The sequence below is a fragment of the Ornithodoros turicata genome, chromosome 5 (genome assembly GCF_037126465.1).
Source record: "Ornithodoros turicata isolate Travis chromosome 5, ASM3712646v1, whole genome shotgun sequence".
NCBI lineage: Eukaryota > Metazoa > Arthropoda > Arachnida > Ixodida > Argasidae > Ornithodoros > Ornithodoros turicata.
Window position 1 is genome coordinate 1,200,876 of NC_088205.1, and position 18,295 is coordinate 1,219,170.

The 18,295-nt window shown below is 45.5% G+C and overlaps 1 protein-coding gene and 1 pseudogene across 3 annotated transcripts; one reads left to right on the plus strand and one right to left on the minus strand.

Moving 5' to 3' along the window:
* Positions 1–2,125: 2,125 nt before the first annotated feature.
* On the minus strand, positions 2,126–7,760 carry LOC135393782 (uncharacterized; annotated as a pseudogene).
* A 3,314-nt stretch (positions 7,761–11,074) lies between these two features.
* LOC135393783 (uncharacterized) lies at positions 11,075–16,670 on the plus strand. 3 transcript variants are annotated; one of them, XM_064624045.1, is made up of 7 exons: positions 11,075–11,385; positions 11,468–11,561; positions 12,092–12,285; positions 13,243–13,365; positions 13,442–13,582; positions 15,208–15,467; positions 15,816–16,670. In XM_064624045.1, the coding sequence occupies exons 1-7, from the start codon at positions 11,304–11,306 to the stop codon at positions 16,305–16,307; spliced, it is 1,386 nt and encodes a 461-aa protein (XP_064480115.1). In that variant the 5' UTR covers positions 11,075–11,303; the 3' UTR covers positions 16,308–16,670. The 3 variants fall into 3 exon arrangements, with proteins under 3 accessions (XP_064480115.1, XP_064480116.1, XP_064480114.1); XM_064624046.1 differs by having other exon boundaries at positions 15,238–15,467; positions 15,813–16,670; XM_064624044.1 differs by having other exon boundaries at positions 11,076–11,385; positions 15,813–16,670.
* Positions 16,671–18,295: the final 1,625 nt, after the last annotated feature.

Genomic DNA, 18,295 nt, shown 5'->3' on the forward strand with positions numbered 1-18,295 from the left:
GCTAGCAAGCAGATGGCAGATGTTTCTGCCGTCGGCCGCCATATTGTAGGTCCCTTCCAAGTCACTACCCGCGTCGCAGTCACCGTATATTTGGCGTTTCAAAACTATTGTGCTGTGTGATTTGTAGCATATCCAAGTAATTTCCATATTTTCGACGTTAATAGTCACCTACAAAGCATATGGCAGCGTACGAATGTGGGTAAATAACTTCGAGGGACCTACAGTATGGCGGCGAGGTGACGTCAGTGAATAAACCCTATACCCATGAACCGAACCAAAACTATACCGCCATTGTTTCTCGAACCGAACCACTGTTCTTTTTTTTTTTTTTTTTTTTTTGCCATTTTGGAGCTGAACCTGAACTAACGAAAAGCGTACTGAACCAGTTCGGCATTATTTTTTTCTTTTTGTACGGCGCTTGGTCAAGGATGATATACTGCCTCATGTGGTGCAATCACCTATACATGCCAATGTGGTACACGAGACTGTAATCCTTTTGGTCATGCGCTTTGTGTTTGGGCAAGGCCCAGTTGTGCGTTGTTTCTAAATTTGTAGAACAAAGCTTATTTTTGTTCCTTTTGGACCCGTAATTATTTTACTAACATTTTCTTTCTTCCGCTCGTGTTCAACAACACACGTGTTGTCATCAATTCATTATGCATATATCTTGAGTGCTCGATGTCAAAAAGCTGCCGACTTAATGTATTTGTGGGAAATCTTGCATTCTATTCCATACACTCCAGCGTATTACCAGAGAATGTTGGCACAACTTCTTCTACAGTGTGCAGGATCGTTTCAAACCGACTCGAACGGTTATTTCTGCACTCCGGAACGCAACCAAAATCCCCGAACCTATACCGAACCCATGAACTTTTCGGTTCGACACCATGCTAATGACACACTGCGCCTTGTTTTTCTACACTGCGTTTGTGCCCTTCAGTTCCAGACCTCGCTTCACCATTCGAGTATTTTTTTTTAAATCCCTGTTAGCGCCGCGAAGCAACTGTGGCTATGAGCGGCATACAGACTTTGACATATGGAGAGAGGACAGCAGGAAGGAGTGGGGGACAGAGGGGTTAGTATGCGTCCTGGGCCGACTTCAGGGGGAAACTGTGCCGACATTCGTCTGGAAAGTCTTCGGAAAACCCAGGGAAAACCTGAGACAGCACAGTCGGTGACAGGATTCAAAGCCGTGTCACCTCCCGGTCTCGGCGTGGAAAGCGATCATCCTAACCACTACGCCACGGGAGCTGGTCCCATTGAAGTGGTCAGGAGTATGATTCGTCTTTAATGATCGTACTTTTAAAGACCCTACATGTATGTACTACAGTGAACGATGGTGATCATCATTATTTCATTCCCCACATCATTACCAGCAACGGGGTAGGTATCGCCCCTGGCAATGAAACTCCCCACCCATCACCTTGTAATAAAGTTGTTGTTGAACGATGGTACCATGTGCTTGAACTGGAGGTATCTTGTACGCTGAGACAGAACATGTAAGATTTACGCAGATCCAGAAACACACTGAGCAGATTGTTTCATGGAGTCACTTATGTTCACAAGCAAAAACGGGGAAGGGGGGGCTTGGTGTCAGAAGCTCCAGAAAGATGAAAGCCATGTGCCACAGTAACACAACCCTACCCCATCCAATGGACAAAACATAATCGGGAGGTAACAGGAGAAACAGACAAGATATCCTGCATGGTGTAAACATGACTACTGACACATTGGTGAGTTACTAACTTGCGTAAGGTCGAGGCAAAGTCTTCCAGGTGGATTGGATCTTCATAGCCCTTCAAAGACATAGGCAGATGTTACCGTGCTGATTCTACGAGTGCGAGTACAGTGTGAACACCAACTGATACACGCGGGTCAATGGTCGACTAAGTCACGTTGTCATAACCATTATGCTCCGATAATTTCTGAATTTCGTACTACGTATCAACGCAGGAAAAATGGGTTTCTACGGACACAGGATTCTGCAGGAAAAATTTATCATATGCGCACTCTGCAAATGCTCAGAATGAGATTGCTCAAATATTTTTCACTGGATACAGTCAGCTATCCTGATTACCCCCCAAACTTCCAGGTCAGAATATGCCACGAGAATTTCCACACAGAATAACTTTTTGTCAACAAACATTTATTTTTCATTTTCAATAACCCGCAGGACCAGCTAAGAAGTTACGAGTCAGACTTTTCCCCAAAAACAAAATAGTGAGATAAGACAACAACACAACACATCACATAACACACAAAAGTCCACAGGAATTAAAAGGTACTCAAGTAAGAGACTTTGGTAATGCAAAGAGAAGAAAAGGAGAACACCGTGGCACAGCGTCATGTTCACTCTATTAGAAGGTTCGCCGCCAAAATTGCTCCCGTCGAAAGTGTCTGTGCCGAAGCCTCCCTGGTGTCCGCCTGCGCCTCTGTTCCCACGGAGCTTATTTCTGCTGAGGTATTTAGAACTGCTGCAGGGATATTGAACGTAGGGTCCTGAAGAGTTTGTACGGCGACCTGATCTCCGACATGGAGACACTGCCACAGTACTTTCTCGTCCAATGTTTTTGCACTGATCTTCAATACCAAAGTAGAAGAATCTACCTCTACAACTCTCGCAAAGAGTGGAACAGTTTTGTCCACACCATGGCCATTAGTCAGTGGCTGGTTTTTGGCTGCAGGTGCCAGAGGGATTCGTGTTCCACAATAATGTGTTTGTTTGTACTGATCTCAGCGCAGCTGTCACCAGAGCCACCATCCAGAGAAATTTCAGGATTAGCGTCATCCTCCTCAGGCAAAACAGGCACGTCTGAATGTGTCAAGTCCATTTCGGGAAGGTCACTCGCGGGACTCTCGTTTCCATTGCAAGATATCTGCGTGTCTTTTCCAGAATGCGGTGTGGGTGGGCTTTCACTTCCGCTATGGTGCTTGTATTCTATCTCTGAGCAGCTCACAGATCCATTCTTCAGACTACCCAGTGTGTGAAGGTCCAGCTCTTCAGCGAGTGATGGTCTGCTGACAGGTGAACCTTCCCTCGAAAACTCAGATTTGAGGGTTTCATTTGAATCACTGATCGACGCCTCTGCATCACCTTCGCGTGAATGAGCATCTTCTTCTTTAGGCACATTCTCCGTATCCCCTTCCATACTCAGTTTATCATGCCCATGGTCATGTGCCTCAGCAACGGACACAGTCACGTCGTTGATCTCTGCTTCCCAGTCTTCTTCAGCTGGCCGAGCATCTTCCGAAACATCAACGGATCCAGGAGGTACGGCGTCTTTCAATATACTCATATGTTGCGCTTCCATGGCTTCTACAAAAGGCTCAACGTCCCAAATGCCTGCACCATCCCATTCCTCCATTTCTTGCTCAAAGGCCTCGCATGAATCATCCTTGTCATCCGATGCACTGTTGTCTTCCGAGGGCACAGCTTTTACGTCCTCATTCGGAATGCAAGAATTCTCATCCATTTCACCGTCGGCCTCGACTAATACTTGATTAGACTTTTCTTCGCCCGGCTGTTCTGCATCACCTGCTGCAGTCATGGATGCATGGCTGCCGTTGTCAGGTGGATTACCAAGAAGAGCTTTGATTCTTTCCAACCCCCTAGATGACATGGAATTCATGATGCGCCTGTCGTAAGGGGTTTCATCTTCGTCAGTGTTTATTAGGCTCAGCATAGTTGCCATCTGCGACATATCTGATGGGCTACACCATTTCTCCTCAGAACACACGCTGCTTCCAGATTGTGATGATGTCTTTGAACCTGTTTGGTATGCTTGTAGACACGGAGTGTCACTTTCTTCATCGTGTCCTTTTTCTTGCGCCGTAGTGGCACGAGCATGTTCCTTTTCTGCTCCTATGTGGTTTCCAACAAAGGCCTCTTTTGAAGAGCCTCGTGACAAACATTTTTCGCTCTTCTCATTTTTCACTTCCACAGAAGGGTCCACATCCGAGGCACTCGAGTAAAAAATGCGGTCTTCTCCATTAGTTGAACTGCCATCATCTTCTTCGTTGGAAGACTCGCAGGAGAGACTCGGTAGAGATCCAGCTTTTTCTGCGGAGTCCGTCTCCACGATCTCAACTTCCTTCGCGGGCTGTTTTTCATTCACATTCCTCGTGATCTGCACCATAACCCACTCACAGTCTGCACCTTTTCTCGTAGCTACAAAATCAACTTGATCGCCAACTAAGAGATCAATACTGCCTGATCCAATGTCTCTCATGGCAGACTTGCTAAAATTCACTATTGCATATTGACTATCCCTACCCAGGGCCGCAGCAACAGTACCTCCATCTTCTTCTATGTTAGTTATCCATCCAGTCCCAGTAGAGGTCTCTACTTCAGGCTCTGGTGAACTCTCGACGTCCTGTTGACTAGATTCTATGCAACCTGGACCTTCCTTCAAAAACAATCTATTATCATCAATGTAGAACTTGTCTTTGCACTTCAATATGACATTCATTATGGTGCCACACGTGAATGAGTGCTGAAAGCGCTCTTCACGTATCGATGACAGCAGCAGCTGGAGGTTGACACCATCTGTTCGAGCCTTCAATTCCTTCTCAACGAGTGATGACACCTCATCTGCCTGCTCATCTGGAACCTCAACGGCGATAACAATGAACTGGTCAGCATTGAGAACATAGAACTCCTCTCTGCGTTCTAAGAAGTCCAACATAGCGGTAGTGTCCGGTATAAAGCACTGAAACATTCGTTCAGCCTTCATCCTGAGTTCCGTGTAGAACTTACTGAAGCTCACAGTGTCATGGCGTGCAATCTGAACGCAGACACCTGCTAAGGCTTCCTCCAGACAAAGGATAAGTGAAGAAGCGTGTTTCACGGGCCACGAGAGAATTACGTTGTCCTTCACAATCTTGAACATGTTGAAGCAGCTGGTCAGCAATGAACAAAGTCGTTCTGTGTTGCTTTTGCCAGGATACTTTCCAAGTTCTTGACCGTGTTGGGTCACCATGCTGTACAAGTGACCCAGGATTGTAGAAAATGGCCGAGGGCTTTTCAGCAAGAGATCAGCTACAACAACGCCTATGACTTGTCTGAATATTTTGGATTTGTTAGAAAGCGGGCAGTGAGATGGCGTGTCTTCGTCAATGACATCGTCGGAATCCATCCGCGTTAACCAGACCACGTTAATGGGCTGCATCACGAAGAAAAAGTCCTTGTACTTTACGAAGAAGTCTAGGAACTTTTCTTGAGGGTACATTTCTTCGAAATGACTTCGCACACGAGGAGAAGCCTTGGTAAGACTTTCTCGGAGCATGACTAGAGGAATGGGATAGCAGCTGAGCTTCAGAGACCTGACACGGTCGATGAAAAACTCAATTGCAGCGACTTCGCAGGGGTCACCCGAAGCCCTGACAAACTCCAAAGAATCGTCATCACTTGTATCTGTTCCACAAGCATTTGATGACCCAGCTGCTAGGTAGACATTCTTGTTCTTTGAGATTGCAAACAGCCGTGGCAACTTTAGAAAGAACGCTTTGCAAGAATCCTTCTCGTAGTGTTTTGTGAAAAAGCTGTTCACCTTAGGAGGGCCTAGCAGCAAGAACTCCCACAGAATCTCAGGTGACACTGCTTTTACTTGGTGTGACTGAAGGAGCTGCAGGACAGAAACAAAGAACTCTGCCGTCAGTTCAGGTGCAGCTTTCTTGCTCAGTGTCTCAGAGTGACAGTCCTTCTCCACAGCGAGGCATATGTTCCCGTTCTTGCTCACACGGAACCTGTTTGGGTAGCACTGGAAAAACTGAGTCATGTCCTTGCCGTACTGATCAGCCAGGTAGCCACTGAGTCGTCGATTGAGACACGCAGATATGGCTAGCAAAGTTCCAGGGCTGATCACACGTACGTTGTAGTTGTACGCAACTTGAAAGACGTCCAAGTAAAATTTCTCCAGCTGAGCTTCATATTGGAGGTTTCTTGACTGAGATGACAAAGTAACATCTTCGTGTTCGCTTTCAACGGAACTCTGACGGCTGCCTGTCGGAGGCGATGGTCTCCAAGGGGGTGTGGTCACTCTCTCTGGTTCAGACACATTCCTTTCATGCAGCTTGTTCGGTCTGGCAAGTTCTACAACCCCCAGGCTATCAATGGTGAAATGCGAAGCATGGTTCAAGAAGAACTTCTCAAATTCTCTGTAAGGATATTCATTGTGGAAGTAAGAAAACACAATGAGAGGGGCATTTGCAAGATGGTCTCTCAGCTTCTCAACATATGCCACTTCACCTTCGAGTGCATATGTCTCAACCACGCTTTGGAAGAACAATATCGCTTCTTGTTCTGGTTCCATAGCTTTTGTAGACCGCTGGGAATTATCCCAATATTGCTCTCTGCCACTGAAAGAAGAAATGTCATCAGCTTCGCCAGTCAAGGGAGGGAATTCCGAGGGCGATGGTGGTGTCTGTGGTCTGCTGTAGTCATTCAAACTTGTCTGGCCATTCATAGATATATTGAAGACTTCCTTGTGAGCGTTGAAGAAATCAAGGAAGTTAACTTCATTGTAGTTCTTCTGCAGAAATCTCTGAACATTACTGGGTGCTTCACAAAGCTGTGCAAAGAGAGAATCAATACTGCAGGCCTGCAGCTCTATTCCTGGACTGTTAAGTACCCTGCGGTAAAAATTCACAGCGTCTTTTTCGTCCTGACAAACCTCGCTTTCAATAATACCACTAGCATCACTGAACATTCCAGGAATGTTGGTGTCATCAGTGTCAAAGATCTGGTTGTCCTGAATGAGGTAAACGTTCCCAGAGTTTGAAACCCCAAAGATGTCAGGATGGCTATAAAAGAACCTTTTGAAGTCTTTTGCAAAATAGTGCCTCGAGAAAAATGACTGTATCCCACTTGGTGCATCATTGAGGTACCTCTTTAGGGCCATGACAGGGATCGGTGAGCTCTGGTAAGCTTTCATCGACCTTAGTTTTTCCGAAAAGTACTCTACAGACATCTTTTCCAAATTGTCAATGCCATGCATGTTGATTATGTCTGTCGTCAGGAAAACCCTGTTGCCGCTTTCCACCTGGAACACTTCAGGGTACCGAGAGAGGAACTGGGAAAGATCACCCCTGTGCGATGCATGTATATAGCTTCGGATGTCCTTTGGTGCACTAGTCAGGTGGATCTTGAGGTCATTGATGTTCACGGAAGATGACTCTGTTTGTTTCTCGGTGGTGATGGCGTTGCTGAAGTATGTGACGCAGCTTCTCTCAATGCTTGTCATGTTGCAGCTCTCTTAGGTGCATCTGAAATAGGAAACCGTGCGATAATTTTTACGAGCAACGACGCAGATCATGTTTTCTAAAGGGTGATTGTTCTCTCGTTCTATTACCGAAAAGATCGCGGCCATGACGCTATCGCAAACGCTAGCTAGTCCATCCAGAATTGACATGGGATGTTAGCCTCCCATTACGAAGACAACTCAGAACGCATTGCAACATGACAGACACTTACAAGTGCATGCAGCTGCGCACGTTGCTTGGAACGACCTACACTTGCTCCCCAACAGACGTTCGAAATCGTTGCATTTTGTTGCCGCTAATGTAGGGCTTGTGAGGCCCAACCAATTGTTTCCTAGACTTGCTTACGTTGCACAAATGATGGACGTTCCTTCCTGCGGCACAATCTCAAAATCATTCCGAAACCATGCATTTGACACATCCCACAAGCTCTGCAGCAAGAAAAACTGCGAACACAGGCACATGGTTGCGAGCATGTGCTGTGCTGTCTGGCACAACGGCTTGAGTGCTTGAGTGGCCCTGTGAGAAGACGAGACATTGAGCTTCTGCTTGCTATAAATTATTGGTCTACGGTGACTATTACTCGTGTTGAGTAACACGTATAAACAAAAGGCAGGCTATGATATGCTAGACATTGGTTATCAATGTGAAAAGAATATTTATGTGATCTTCTACAGGACGATTAGCGCAGTGTCTGCTGGTGTCTGCCGCGCAGCTGACAGCCTGACATGACGAAATACTGAATGCAGCTGGCAACTACGGATTGTTTACATCCGAGCAGCTTTCGTGCATGTTTCTTTTTTGGCATTGTTTTGGTAGGCGTCACCATTCCTCAAGTCGGCTTCACCTAGCACACGGGTGCATTAGGTGAAGCCCCCTTTACAAAACTACCAGTATGGCTAGACTGTACGTACGTTTCCGCCAGAAGTGGCGAAATATAACATTTTGATGTCAGGTGAAGCCCACTTTACGGAACAGTTAATGTTGCTCCGTGTCATTTTCTCCCGCAGGTATTCTTTGTAAAAAATTTGCATTTTTTGGCACGCTTTCTTTTCTTCTTTATTTTTATTTTGCTCTTTCCTTGGTAACTTTACTTGTGCATATTTATCTTGCATTTTTTCTACTATGCAAGTGAGAGCGCGCGAGAAAAAAAAAGGAACATTACGGGACAGTGACCGCCACTTTCCTTCTTTTCAGTCTCTACCATGGGCATCGTGTGACTTTTTTTCAGCGAAGAGCAAAGCAATTCATTCACGGGGAGGGGGGTTAGAACGTACAACAGATAAACACAGGACATGCATGCACAAGACAAGCATGAGGACAATCGAATGCTCTGATAATGTTCACACCATTTTGACGATATCATTGTATAGCTCTTGATTTCTTTACACCTGGCCCACTCATTCGGCAGAGCGTTGCACCGGGCACGAAAGTAGAGACAGACGAATGAGAGGACTACAGGTGCATAAGCTACCTGCGCGAGGTCAACGGGACACACATGAATATGCAGGACGCAACAGTTAACCACAATATGAAGTTTGTGTGTCCCGTGACGGGCACCAGCACCCAGCGTATAACTAACGTACCCCAACGTCTAACCTAACCCAACCCAACGTAACCTAACCTAACCTAACCTAGAGGAGAGCAGTACCGTGTATGGGGAGTTCTAGATTATGCAGTGCGACAAATATAAAAATGGAAGCCATTGATGTTGCTCATTAAAATGAGTCGTCCAAGTAATCCGATGAACGGTGGAGGTTGTAGCACGGATAGGGAAAGCAATCTCGCGTTCTTGATTAGCTTGAGGCGAAAAAGAAATTGACACTTGAACTGAAACTGAAATACTTGTTGATGCTTTCAATAAATGCAGTAACAGAAATTTATAGAAGTAAGTGAGCGGTAGCGTGTTTCTTCATTTTTGTTCTTGTCGAAAGTACAATGATTTCGTGATTTGTCAAAAGTACAATGATTTGCAAATGATCATTACAACTCCACTTTACAGGCTTTGTCGATTGTTCTAGCAATGACTTGGGAAAAGCAGCTAGGTATGCCTCACGAGTCATCAGACGTACCATCCAAGACCTCTATACAGGGTGTTTCACCGAAGGTAATAAAATATTCTAAATGGCTATGTACTCGCCGGAGGATTGTCGGACTTTCGGCAATTACCTTCTCGAAACTTTTGCGACGATTGAGGAAGGCTTTGTATAATTTTTAATTGCGGGAAATTTATTTGTTCAATTCAACTTTTAAAACTGCCAAGCGAACCTCACTTTGTTTTCACAGAAATGTGAAGTCCTCCACTGATAACCACACACCCAACCGAAACTATGCACTGTATAGCAACAGAAATAGTCTAAAAAATTTGTAAAAATTCGGTTTTAGCCCCGCCCACATGATTGTCGAAAAGAAAAGCGCACGGTATTTGCGGGGAGAGGAGGAAGTGTTCAGGCCTCTTGTTTTACCTTTCTTTGCGCCGTGTTGACCTTGATGCTGGTGACAACAGACTTATATCACAGACTCGCAGGTGGTCAAGAATTATACTCGGATATCGGCTAATAATTTGGACATTATCAGAGGACCGTCTGCATGTCAGAGCATTCGATTGTCCTCATGCTATTGTCTTGGGTCTATTGGTTGGACGTTTTTGCCCCCCCCCCCTTCCCTTCGGGAATTCTTTGCCCGACGCTGAAAAAAAAAGTCACAGGGACGCCCATGGTACAGACGGAGAAATCGTGCCAAAATGCACATAATTTTACAAAGAATACGAAGGGGAGGCAACGATACTAATCAACACAAGCTGCTCCGTAAGGTGTGTCATGAGACTGGAACATACAGACGAACAAACAGAACGACCAACCCCGCGTGATCCAGTATCGCACCTGACCGGCAATCATGACGTACAGGCGCATATCCCACTGTTGTTTGCTTTCCTTTTTTCTTTTCTTTTTTATTGTTGTTGTTAATCGCTGTGACCTTTCATGGAGCCGAACCCAGCGCTAACATGCTCCTTCCCTTGACGACCTTCACAGCGTGATGTCACCGGTGGGCTATAGCTGGTGGACGTTGACCCCACGGAGACGAGGTCGCGTTCACGAGGTAAACAAATACTTTGTTTGATAACCCACATAATATGCGCAAGTTCCACCACATTACACGATATAAATTAAATACTGTCAAGTTGAACGTGCCACTCCGTTATGGGGTACACGACCCAACAACACAAACAAGGAAAAGCAAAGGAGAGGTAGTACAGACCATGGGAGTACGGGGGAACGGGGCCAGGCGGGGGGAGTTCCGGCTCTTCACTCGCAGCGAGGTAGTCAAGAACTATACCCGGTTAACCCTTCCTTCTTTTTCCCGGTTAAGCTAACCTTTCAGTCTTTTTTTTTCTTAATAAATATATCCCCCACCCCCCAGTTATCATCATGATTTAAACCTCATCAGCGGACCGTCTGCATGTCCGAGCTTTCGGTTGCCCTCATGCTAGTCTTTTGCCTATTAGTTGTAACTTCCTCCACCCCCCAGGGAATTCTTTGTGGTAGTACAAAAAAAAGGCAAGACAAAAAAGACAAAAAAGGAGGGTCCAAAACAAAAACAAAAAAAGAGAAAGAAATCGTGCGAAATAAAAATGCACATAATGTTACAAAGGGGAATAAGAAGGGGAGAAAACGACACGAAGCAACACAAGCGGCTCCGTAAAGTGAGCTTCACCTGACACCAAATTACTACATTTCGCCATTCATGGCAGAAACTTATGTACAGTCTTGCCACAATGGTAGTTTTGTAAGGTGGGCTTCACCTAAGGCACCCGTGCGCTAGGTGAAGCCGACTTGGGGAATGGTGACGCCTACCAAAACAATGCCTCTTTTTTTTGTTGTAGCAGTTGTATAGCGAAATTGCCGTGATAAATGTAAAGAAGCAATTACCTAATACGAGCGATCGAAGTGACGAGTGGAGTTTTCAGTTGCAAATAGCCGCAACCTTAGCATTACAACGAATCGGGAAGGTCTGCGGAAAGTGCTGTTCCTAATGCGTTTGGATAGATGGGGAGTTCATGTGCTTTTCAAAACCTTCTCTGGATTTTCCTGTTTTACTGCTTAGTAGGTGACTCAGTGGAAGACGAAGGTAATTGAAATATCCTACTTGAAGTGCAATTTTGAATGTCTGAAAGCGGGTTCATGTTCGTGCCTTGTACACGAACTTTCAGATAAGCAAGTTCTAGTCACGGTGCCGTCTGGTAAGGTGACTCGGCGAGTAGCTGATGACCTGAACCTAACATGCAAAGTATTTTCCGATGCAAAGTAAGTACGCAGGTGCTTTTACGTCCTTACAGGGTATGCCGCTGTTCGCACGCGAGCAAAAGTGCGAGTGAATACTTGGGCGTGTCGAGTACGACCAAATATTGCCCTCCCCTTTTTCTTATTTCCTTTCTCTTTTTGTTCTTTTGTTCTCTCACTTATGTGTCCGTTCATATGGCACGTAGCACGGTCGATGTTAAGTGCTGTTTTTGTCATGTGCTCTTAGCTTTTGGTACGCTGCCAGTAACCCTTTCCATGGAATTCAAGTGAGAACGCGTAAATGTTGAATTAATATAGTGTCACGCAGGTCTGTATTCACACGCGGTAGCACCTCCATGCACAAAGATTTATTCGGGGGTCCTCGTGGCTTAGAATCCCTACTTGTAGTATTCAGACTGTATGACAGTCAGCCGTCGCTCGTGTGTGCACCTGTGACAAGGCATTCTTAGCACTCTCTGAAGGTCGCTGAGGAATTTAGTGATATCTCTGCCAGATGAAGTGCTGTCAGAGACTCAAAACATTGCCATTTTCAGATATTACATATCATGGAGGATACCTCAAAACAGACAGCTACAAGCCGATCGCATCAAATTGGAAGATGGCTTCAATACACAGTCAGTGACTGTTTACCAACTGCAAGATTACGATGCTGGCGTGTACAGTTGCATTGCCCGACATCGTGACAGAGTCCTTACAAAAGAGATCTTTGTATCAGTTGTGCAGTCCGGTAAGTCTCGTGATACTCTAAAAAAAATTTGAAGCCTCGGGATTTATTTACTTAACTTTTACTACGGTGCCTTACCTACACGTCGACCACGTGATGCGCGATATGCAAACTCCCAGAATGGGTCACCAGTCAGGGCAGGTCTGGCACAGGGTGAATACTTCCGTGGCCTTCCACGTTTGGCTACACGAGTGCACGAAGACGCCACCAAAAATATCCTATCTTCCAAACTATGAGGCTAACAATATGGGGCTTTCTTCTTTTTTTTTTCAATCATTACAGATATATAATTAAAAGAAAAAGCCGCGAGAGCAGCGGATGTTTCGTTAGAGAGAGTACGTAACTCGCAAATGACTAATAACCTAAAATTTGTCAATTAACTTTTTAATTAGAGGGCTTCGTGAAAATATGTGTAGCATCTCGTGGTGTCTCCTGCGTATTAAGCGGGTAACATCTCATTTTTTGCAATACTGCTCACAAAATTATAATTATGCTGTGAGGTGCAGGGAGGACAGCTGCAGGTGGAAGATTTTCTTGGTGATTCAGACACTGACAGATATAATTGTACGTTAGGTACGGTGTCCTGAAATCGAAAGTTGTACAAAAGTTTGAACTGTACGTGCGAGTGATATAGACCAGGTTATACGTCTGGCCGACACACGCGCGCGCATATTCTGTCAATAAAAGAATCTGTCGATAGAAAAAACTCTCATACTTACGAACGCGCACAATCGGACAAAAATTGAAAACTGGGGGCTGAATTCTCAACGTATGTCTTTGCTGTTTGTTGTTCTAAATGCTAACGTGGCTACAACCAGAGGTGGATCCAGGATTTTTTTTTTTTAGAGGGGGGTCCTCTTTCACCGAAGTCAATTGAAACTATGTAATGACTGAACTTGAGGGGGGGTAAGGACATCTAAATCTGTTCCTGGCATTTTCTGACGACCACTTTTTGTGCAGAGCCGAAGCCGTGCTCTGACCATTCCTTTCCTTGCGAAAATGGACATTGCATTCCAAGGCGATTTGCCTGCGATGGTCGCATGGATTGCAATGATGGATCGGATGAATCGAAGATTGTTTGTGGTATGTACGGTACTACTTTTGGGAAATATTTCCCGCTAGCAGATTGGTGAGTGACTCTGTTCTCTACACCCTGTAGGGTCAGACCCGTGCAAAGACAAGGTATTGTGTGAAGATGGCCGTTGCCTACCACGATCCTTTTGTTGTGACCCAGCAACCGATATCAGCTGTCAACTGAGTTTCCTGCTGCCATGTTGCAAGCAGTACTTGGCCAGTATAGGTACGCTATACTTTTTAAAGTTACGAGTGGCATTGCAGAACTTTTCTTCCGCTACACTCCCAATTTATTCTACGGTACGTTCCCGCGAAGGAAAAATACGTACGCGTTTGAACGTCAATAAAATTGGAGCGTGTTTAACGCTTTCAAAGTCTCTTTTCCGTTCTTTTTCGTGAGAAACCTGTAGAGGCTTTTGGCAAATAGTTATGGCAATGTGTTACTGTTGCATGTGCCGTGAGTCATATTTCGTTTTAATAATAGGGAACAGAAAGCGAGACTTGTTTGACTACTTGCTGCACATACCGCAGTATGTGACTCCGGAGAACCACCTGGGGTTCTTTAACTTGGACCGTGAATCTCCAACACATAATGCTGGAAACAATGCTTCCCTCCCCCCCCCCCACACACACGCACACACATTGCTGCCAGGATCGAAACTGCAATCTTCAGCTCAGCGAGCCAACACACTTCCGACTGGGCAATCGAGGCTGGCACTCTACTGTATGTTCTAATGGGACACTTTGCTGTTGGTGACCAATTCTATTATTTTCTCAGCTTTCTGCCAGAGTAATTAATAAGAGAAACATACGCTACTCTACGTGACAAGAATGAGCCGTTGATGAAAGACAGTTCGCTCTGTATGATGGTACCACAGGCATGGGTGCTGTCAGCATTTTTTCCAGTGGAGGAGGCAGAATTTTTGTGCCCGCAACTACAGTGTCTTGGCTCAGAAACCCTACATTTGTAGAAGCCAGGGGGGCAACATCGAGGGGGAGGACATTATGACGTCATACTTTGTGGCACGACACCTGCCTTCCATGTGCTTCTCTGCCTAGTGTAATGTGTGAGCATATCTAAAGGTCGACCGCATACTACCCAATTTCCTTTTTTTTTTGTCCCCATTGTGAGGTTACTTTTGACTGCCCACCGTACTTCTGAGTCAAAGTTTCTATCTTCTCCCGCATGCTGTTTGTGTTCTGACCTCGTTTGAAACATTTATCGCATTTGCGATACACCGTTAATCTGCCGGTATATAGGACCTTTGATAGGGCTTTGGCATCAGCTATTTCCAATATTTCCTTCTGATATACTTATAAACGCTCTTGACCCCACTTTTGTCGACGAGGCCTTTCCTTCTCGTACGTTAAAATTTGCAGTTAATCGCTAAATAGTACGGAATGAATTGTTAAGTTACCAGCGGCTTGGCCGAGTGGATCAAAGCGTCTGCTTGTGGGTGGTAGCCAAGGTCATGCTCATGCTGAAAACTGGGGGTTGAAGTGTTCAAATCCAACCACCAGCTGCGCTGTCCGGCAGACTTTCCGGACAAATGTGTCCACCAGGGGCCCCCTTAAGTCTGCCCAGAATGCGTACTACATACCCCTGTATTGGTGCACCTCATCGGAATAAATGGAGCTTCATCATTTCCACTCCAACCCAACATAATGGACGCACTATCATTATTTCTGCAATGTTCTCCGCAGCACCGTTATTAATTAATTCAGAATTTTTGTCCTTTATAGCATTACGCGTAAGTACAGTAAACCTCGGGCTAATATGCCTATACCTATATGCTACTATATATACCTAATTTGCTACTTCCTGATAAGTTTGCTCATTTTGTTCCGCAGCGACTGAAGCACTATTTCCATCCAAAGCAGCTGGCACCCTTCCGCCACATCGGCGATACAGTGGAAATGTGGAGTACCTGCCATCATCCGTATACACCGTTGTCAGCTGCGCAGTGGTCTTCATCTTTGTGGCGACGGTCATGGTTGCTGCAATCTGTCGCATTCACATGCGCCGCTCCGCGATGGCCATGTTTCCAACTCACGTAACGCCAGCGTCTTCTACAGAGAGGCACCGTTTCCTGCCCTGGTGCAGCCATCATGTGAGTGGATAACCCATCTTTAGCGTCAATTCACTCTCCGTATTCCCTCACATTATCTGGCACGCTAGAATAAAGCGGGGGGAACGGCACGCTGCAACGTCCCATAGTTTGCGTCACGATTCCCCCACATTTTAGGCAAAGAGCAAGTTTTAGAGTGAGACTCCTCCGAATATATTGTGGGGCAAGCTGAGAAATTGTGGGAAGGGAGTATGTGCTAAACAGACTGCGTTTTACCTCTCAGTAGAGTAAAGTTTCATCCCCGCTTGTGCGTCACGAGGTCAGGTGGGGAAGCTCCGTTTGGTTAGCCTTCAGTTGATTAATCCTTCAGTGATGTACTCTTTCCAGCAGCCACGGTTCTCAGCCCGTCCATCTAGCCTAAACACCCACCCGTGCTCTCACCTGCCCTTTGGGGGCAACCTACGCACTGTCACCTGTCCACATGGCAGCTACGTTGTAGCTGCCTATAGCAGCTCGCAAGGCAAAGTTCACTTTTTTCAGCATCTTCCAAAGCCACCGGACTATTCCCCCGCAGCGGATGACCCTCCACCTCCGTACTCGAGTACCGACAACTTATGCGTTGCTGTTGCTAATGAAAGTGCAGTTGGTAATGACGAGGGGAGAAAGACTTTTACCCAAAGTGTACAAATCCCACCAAGCTTGCACCACTTGTGTTCCGCTACCATAAACGCCCTAGCGGATGACGATAACGCTTGCGTAGCGGTTGCATCTGCTAGCGGTGAGTCATCTCCGTTGCTTTCGGTGACAGAGCAAAGCAGCACATCCTCCGGTGCGCCAGGGCATGGGGAATTGTCTGAGACAGCAGTGAAACATGTGGCCTAAAATAGTACAGTGCTTTGGAAAAAAAAAGACTCGTACGAAAGGCTTTACTTCTTTGTACAGAAGCTATTCTCTTCTTTTTGGCATCCTACGATGTAGTAGTATTTTTTTACCCGTTTGAATGGCAACCTGTAGGACTGTTACAAACATGTACTCTGCGGGTAAATCACTTTTAATAAGTTCCTGGGTACTGCACATAGTTGTTACCATTTGACCGTCTGTTGTATGGTGTGCCAGTGTTGTCATTCGCGGAGGAAGTCACGATAAGAAGTTTCATACGGGACAGTGCATATCAACCTCCTAGGTTGTGGCTTTACAGGTGTAGTCACTCGCACTCAGTGAATGCATAGGACTTTGGCATATCTCTCATTCGGTGCATGGCATTTTAAGCTGTGCGCGCACTCGTTGCTATTCGCACTCACGTTTAAGGGCACGCGTATTAACGCGGAAAAATGTTCTAGCCTGTACATTTTGCAATCTGCCCTCGACATATCCTATGCCTCGTTGAGTTTCGGTACTCAGCAGCAACGGAGCTTTAGAGATGCATTTTTACCATTTTTTCATCTTGTGTCTCGTACTGGTGGCTCCCCTTTCAGTGTTTTAACCTCATTTCGTTCTCGTAATGAAAGAGAAAATATTAGGCCTTTCATTTTGAACCCTCCAAAGTCTCGCGACATAAACCTTTAAAAAAAGCTAAACATGGCCAAACTATCGAAATGTATTCTGGGCCAACTGACGTCAGCTGCTTCCAAAAAGGAACACATAGTTTGCTTACAGACATTAGAGACATCAAATTTACCGCTACTACATGTACGTATTCTCATGTTGCTACTTGACATGTATTTGTGTTTCACTCGAATGCTTAGAGGGTAGGTATGCTTCAGGAGTAGGGTTGCCACTAGAGCTGCGCGAATAGCAAAATTTTCATCGCGAATAGTTAACGAATATTTCACTTTCACTGCAAATCGAATCCGTATATAATTTCTTCAGATGGTGAATGAAATTTGAATAATCGGAAAAGGCTCAATTCGAATAATTTCGAATATCTATTGGTGAAATATTTTTTTGTTTTTCCGCTCATTCGAAGACGTTCTGCTCCAAACATGTGAGCCTTTTCAACCAGCATAACATATCGTGAAAGAAGGGTCCCTCTGTGTTGTGTATCATAGACTGCATTATGTAATGGGATAAACTGCAGCGAGAGTTAGTCTGCTTTGTCTGCATCTCCTCATTTCTATGTTTACATCGTGAATTTCCTGTACCTTTTTTAGAAACTGCACATATTTCCGTCTGTTACTGAACATAACTCTGGAAGTTGGGAGTACATTTACTGGAACCTACAATGTCCAGAGTACAGTGTTGGCCATGAGCTCACAAAAGTTGTAGATTATAGTGACAGAAAATTGTAAAGCGGGGTTCACCTAACGCTTGAGTGTAATGAGGTCAAACCGACTCGCAGAATGGAGTGGCACACCGAAAGAAAAATGGTGGTAACGTGAAGTGGGCTTCACCCAGCTCTTGGATGTAATGAGGCGAAGCCGACTTGCAGAATGGTGAAAGCGACACCTCGCTTCGGTACTACAGTCGACCCCCGTTTATCCGGACGGTGCCGTTCCCGGCGAAGTCGTCCGGATGCCGGGGCATCCGGATAAATGAAACGACCGAATAGAAACGTCCTACAGAGCAAGGTTTAATTAAAACACAGAAATCTCGTCAATATCAGCTGTTACATAGTAGTGTAGGCACTCGATTCCTGCAAACTTTAGCTAATTGCATAGAGTTGAGCCACGCTGTTGCGCTGCTCGAAGAATGTCAGTGCGGACGCAAAGTGTCAATGTCGGAGCCTCGTTTCTCACTGGCGTAATCGGCACCGTCTTGCTGCACATCATCAGAGGCAACAGAAGCAATCACACCGTCATCAGTCATAGCTGCACACGCGTCATCATCCTTATCAACGTCATCGTAGTCAGAAACTGCAGCATCATCTACGG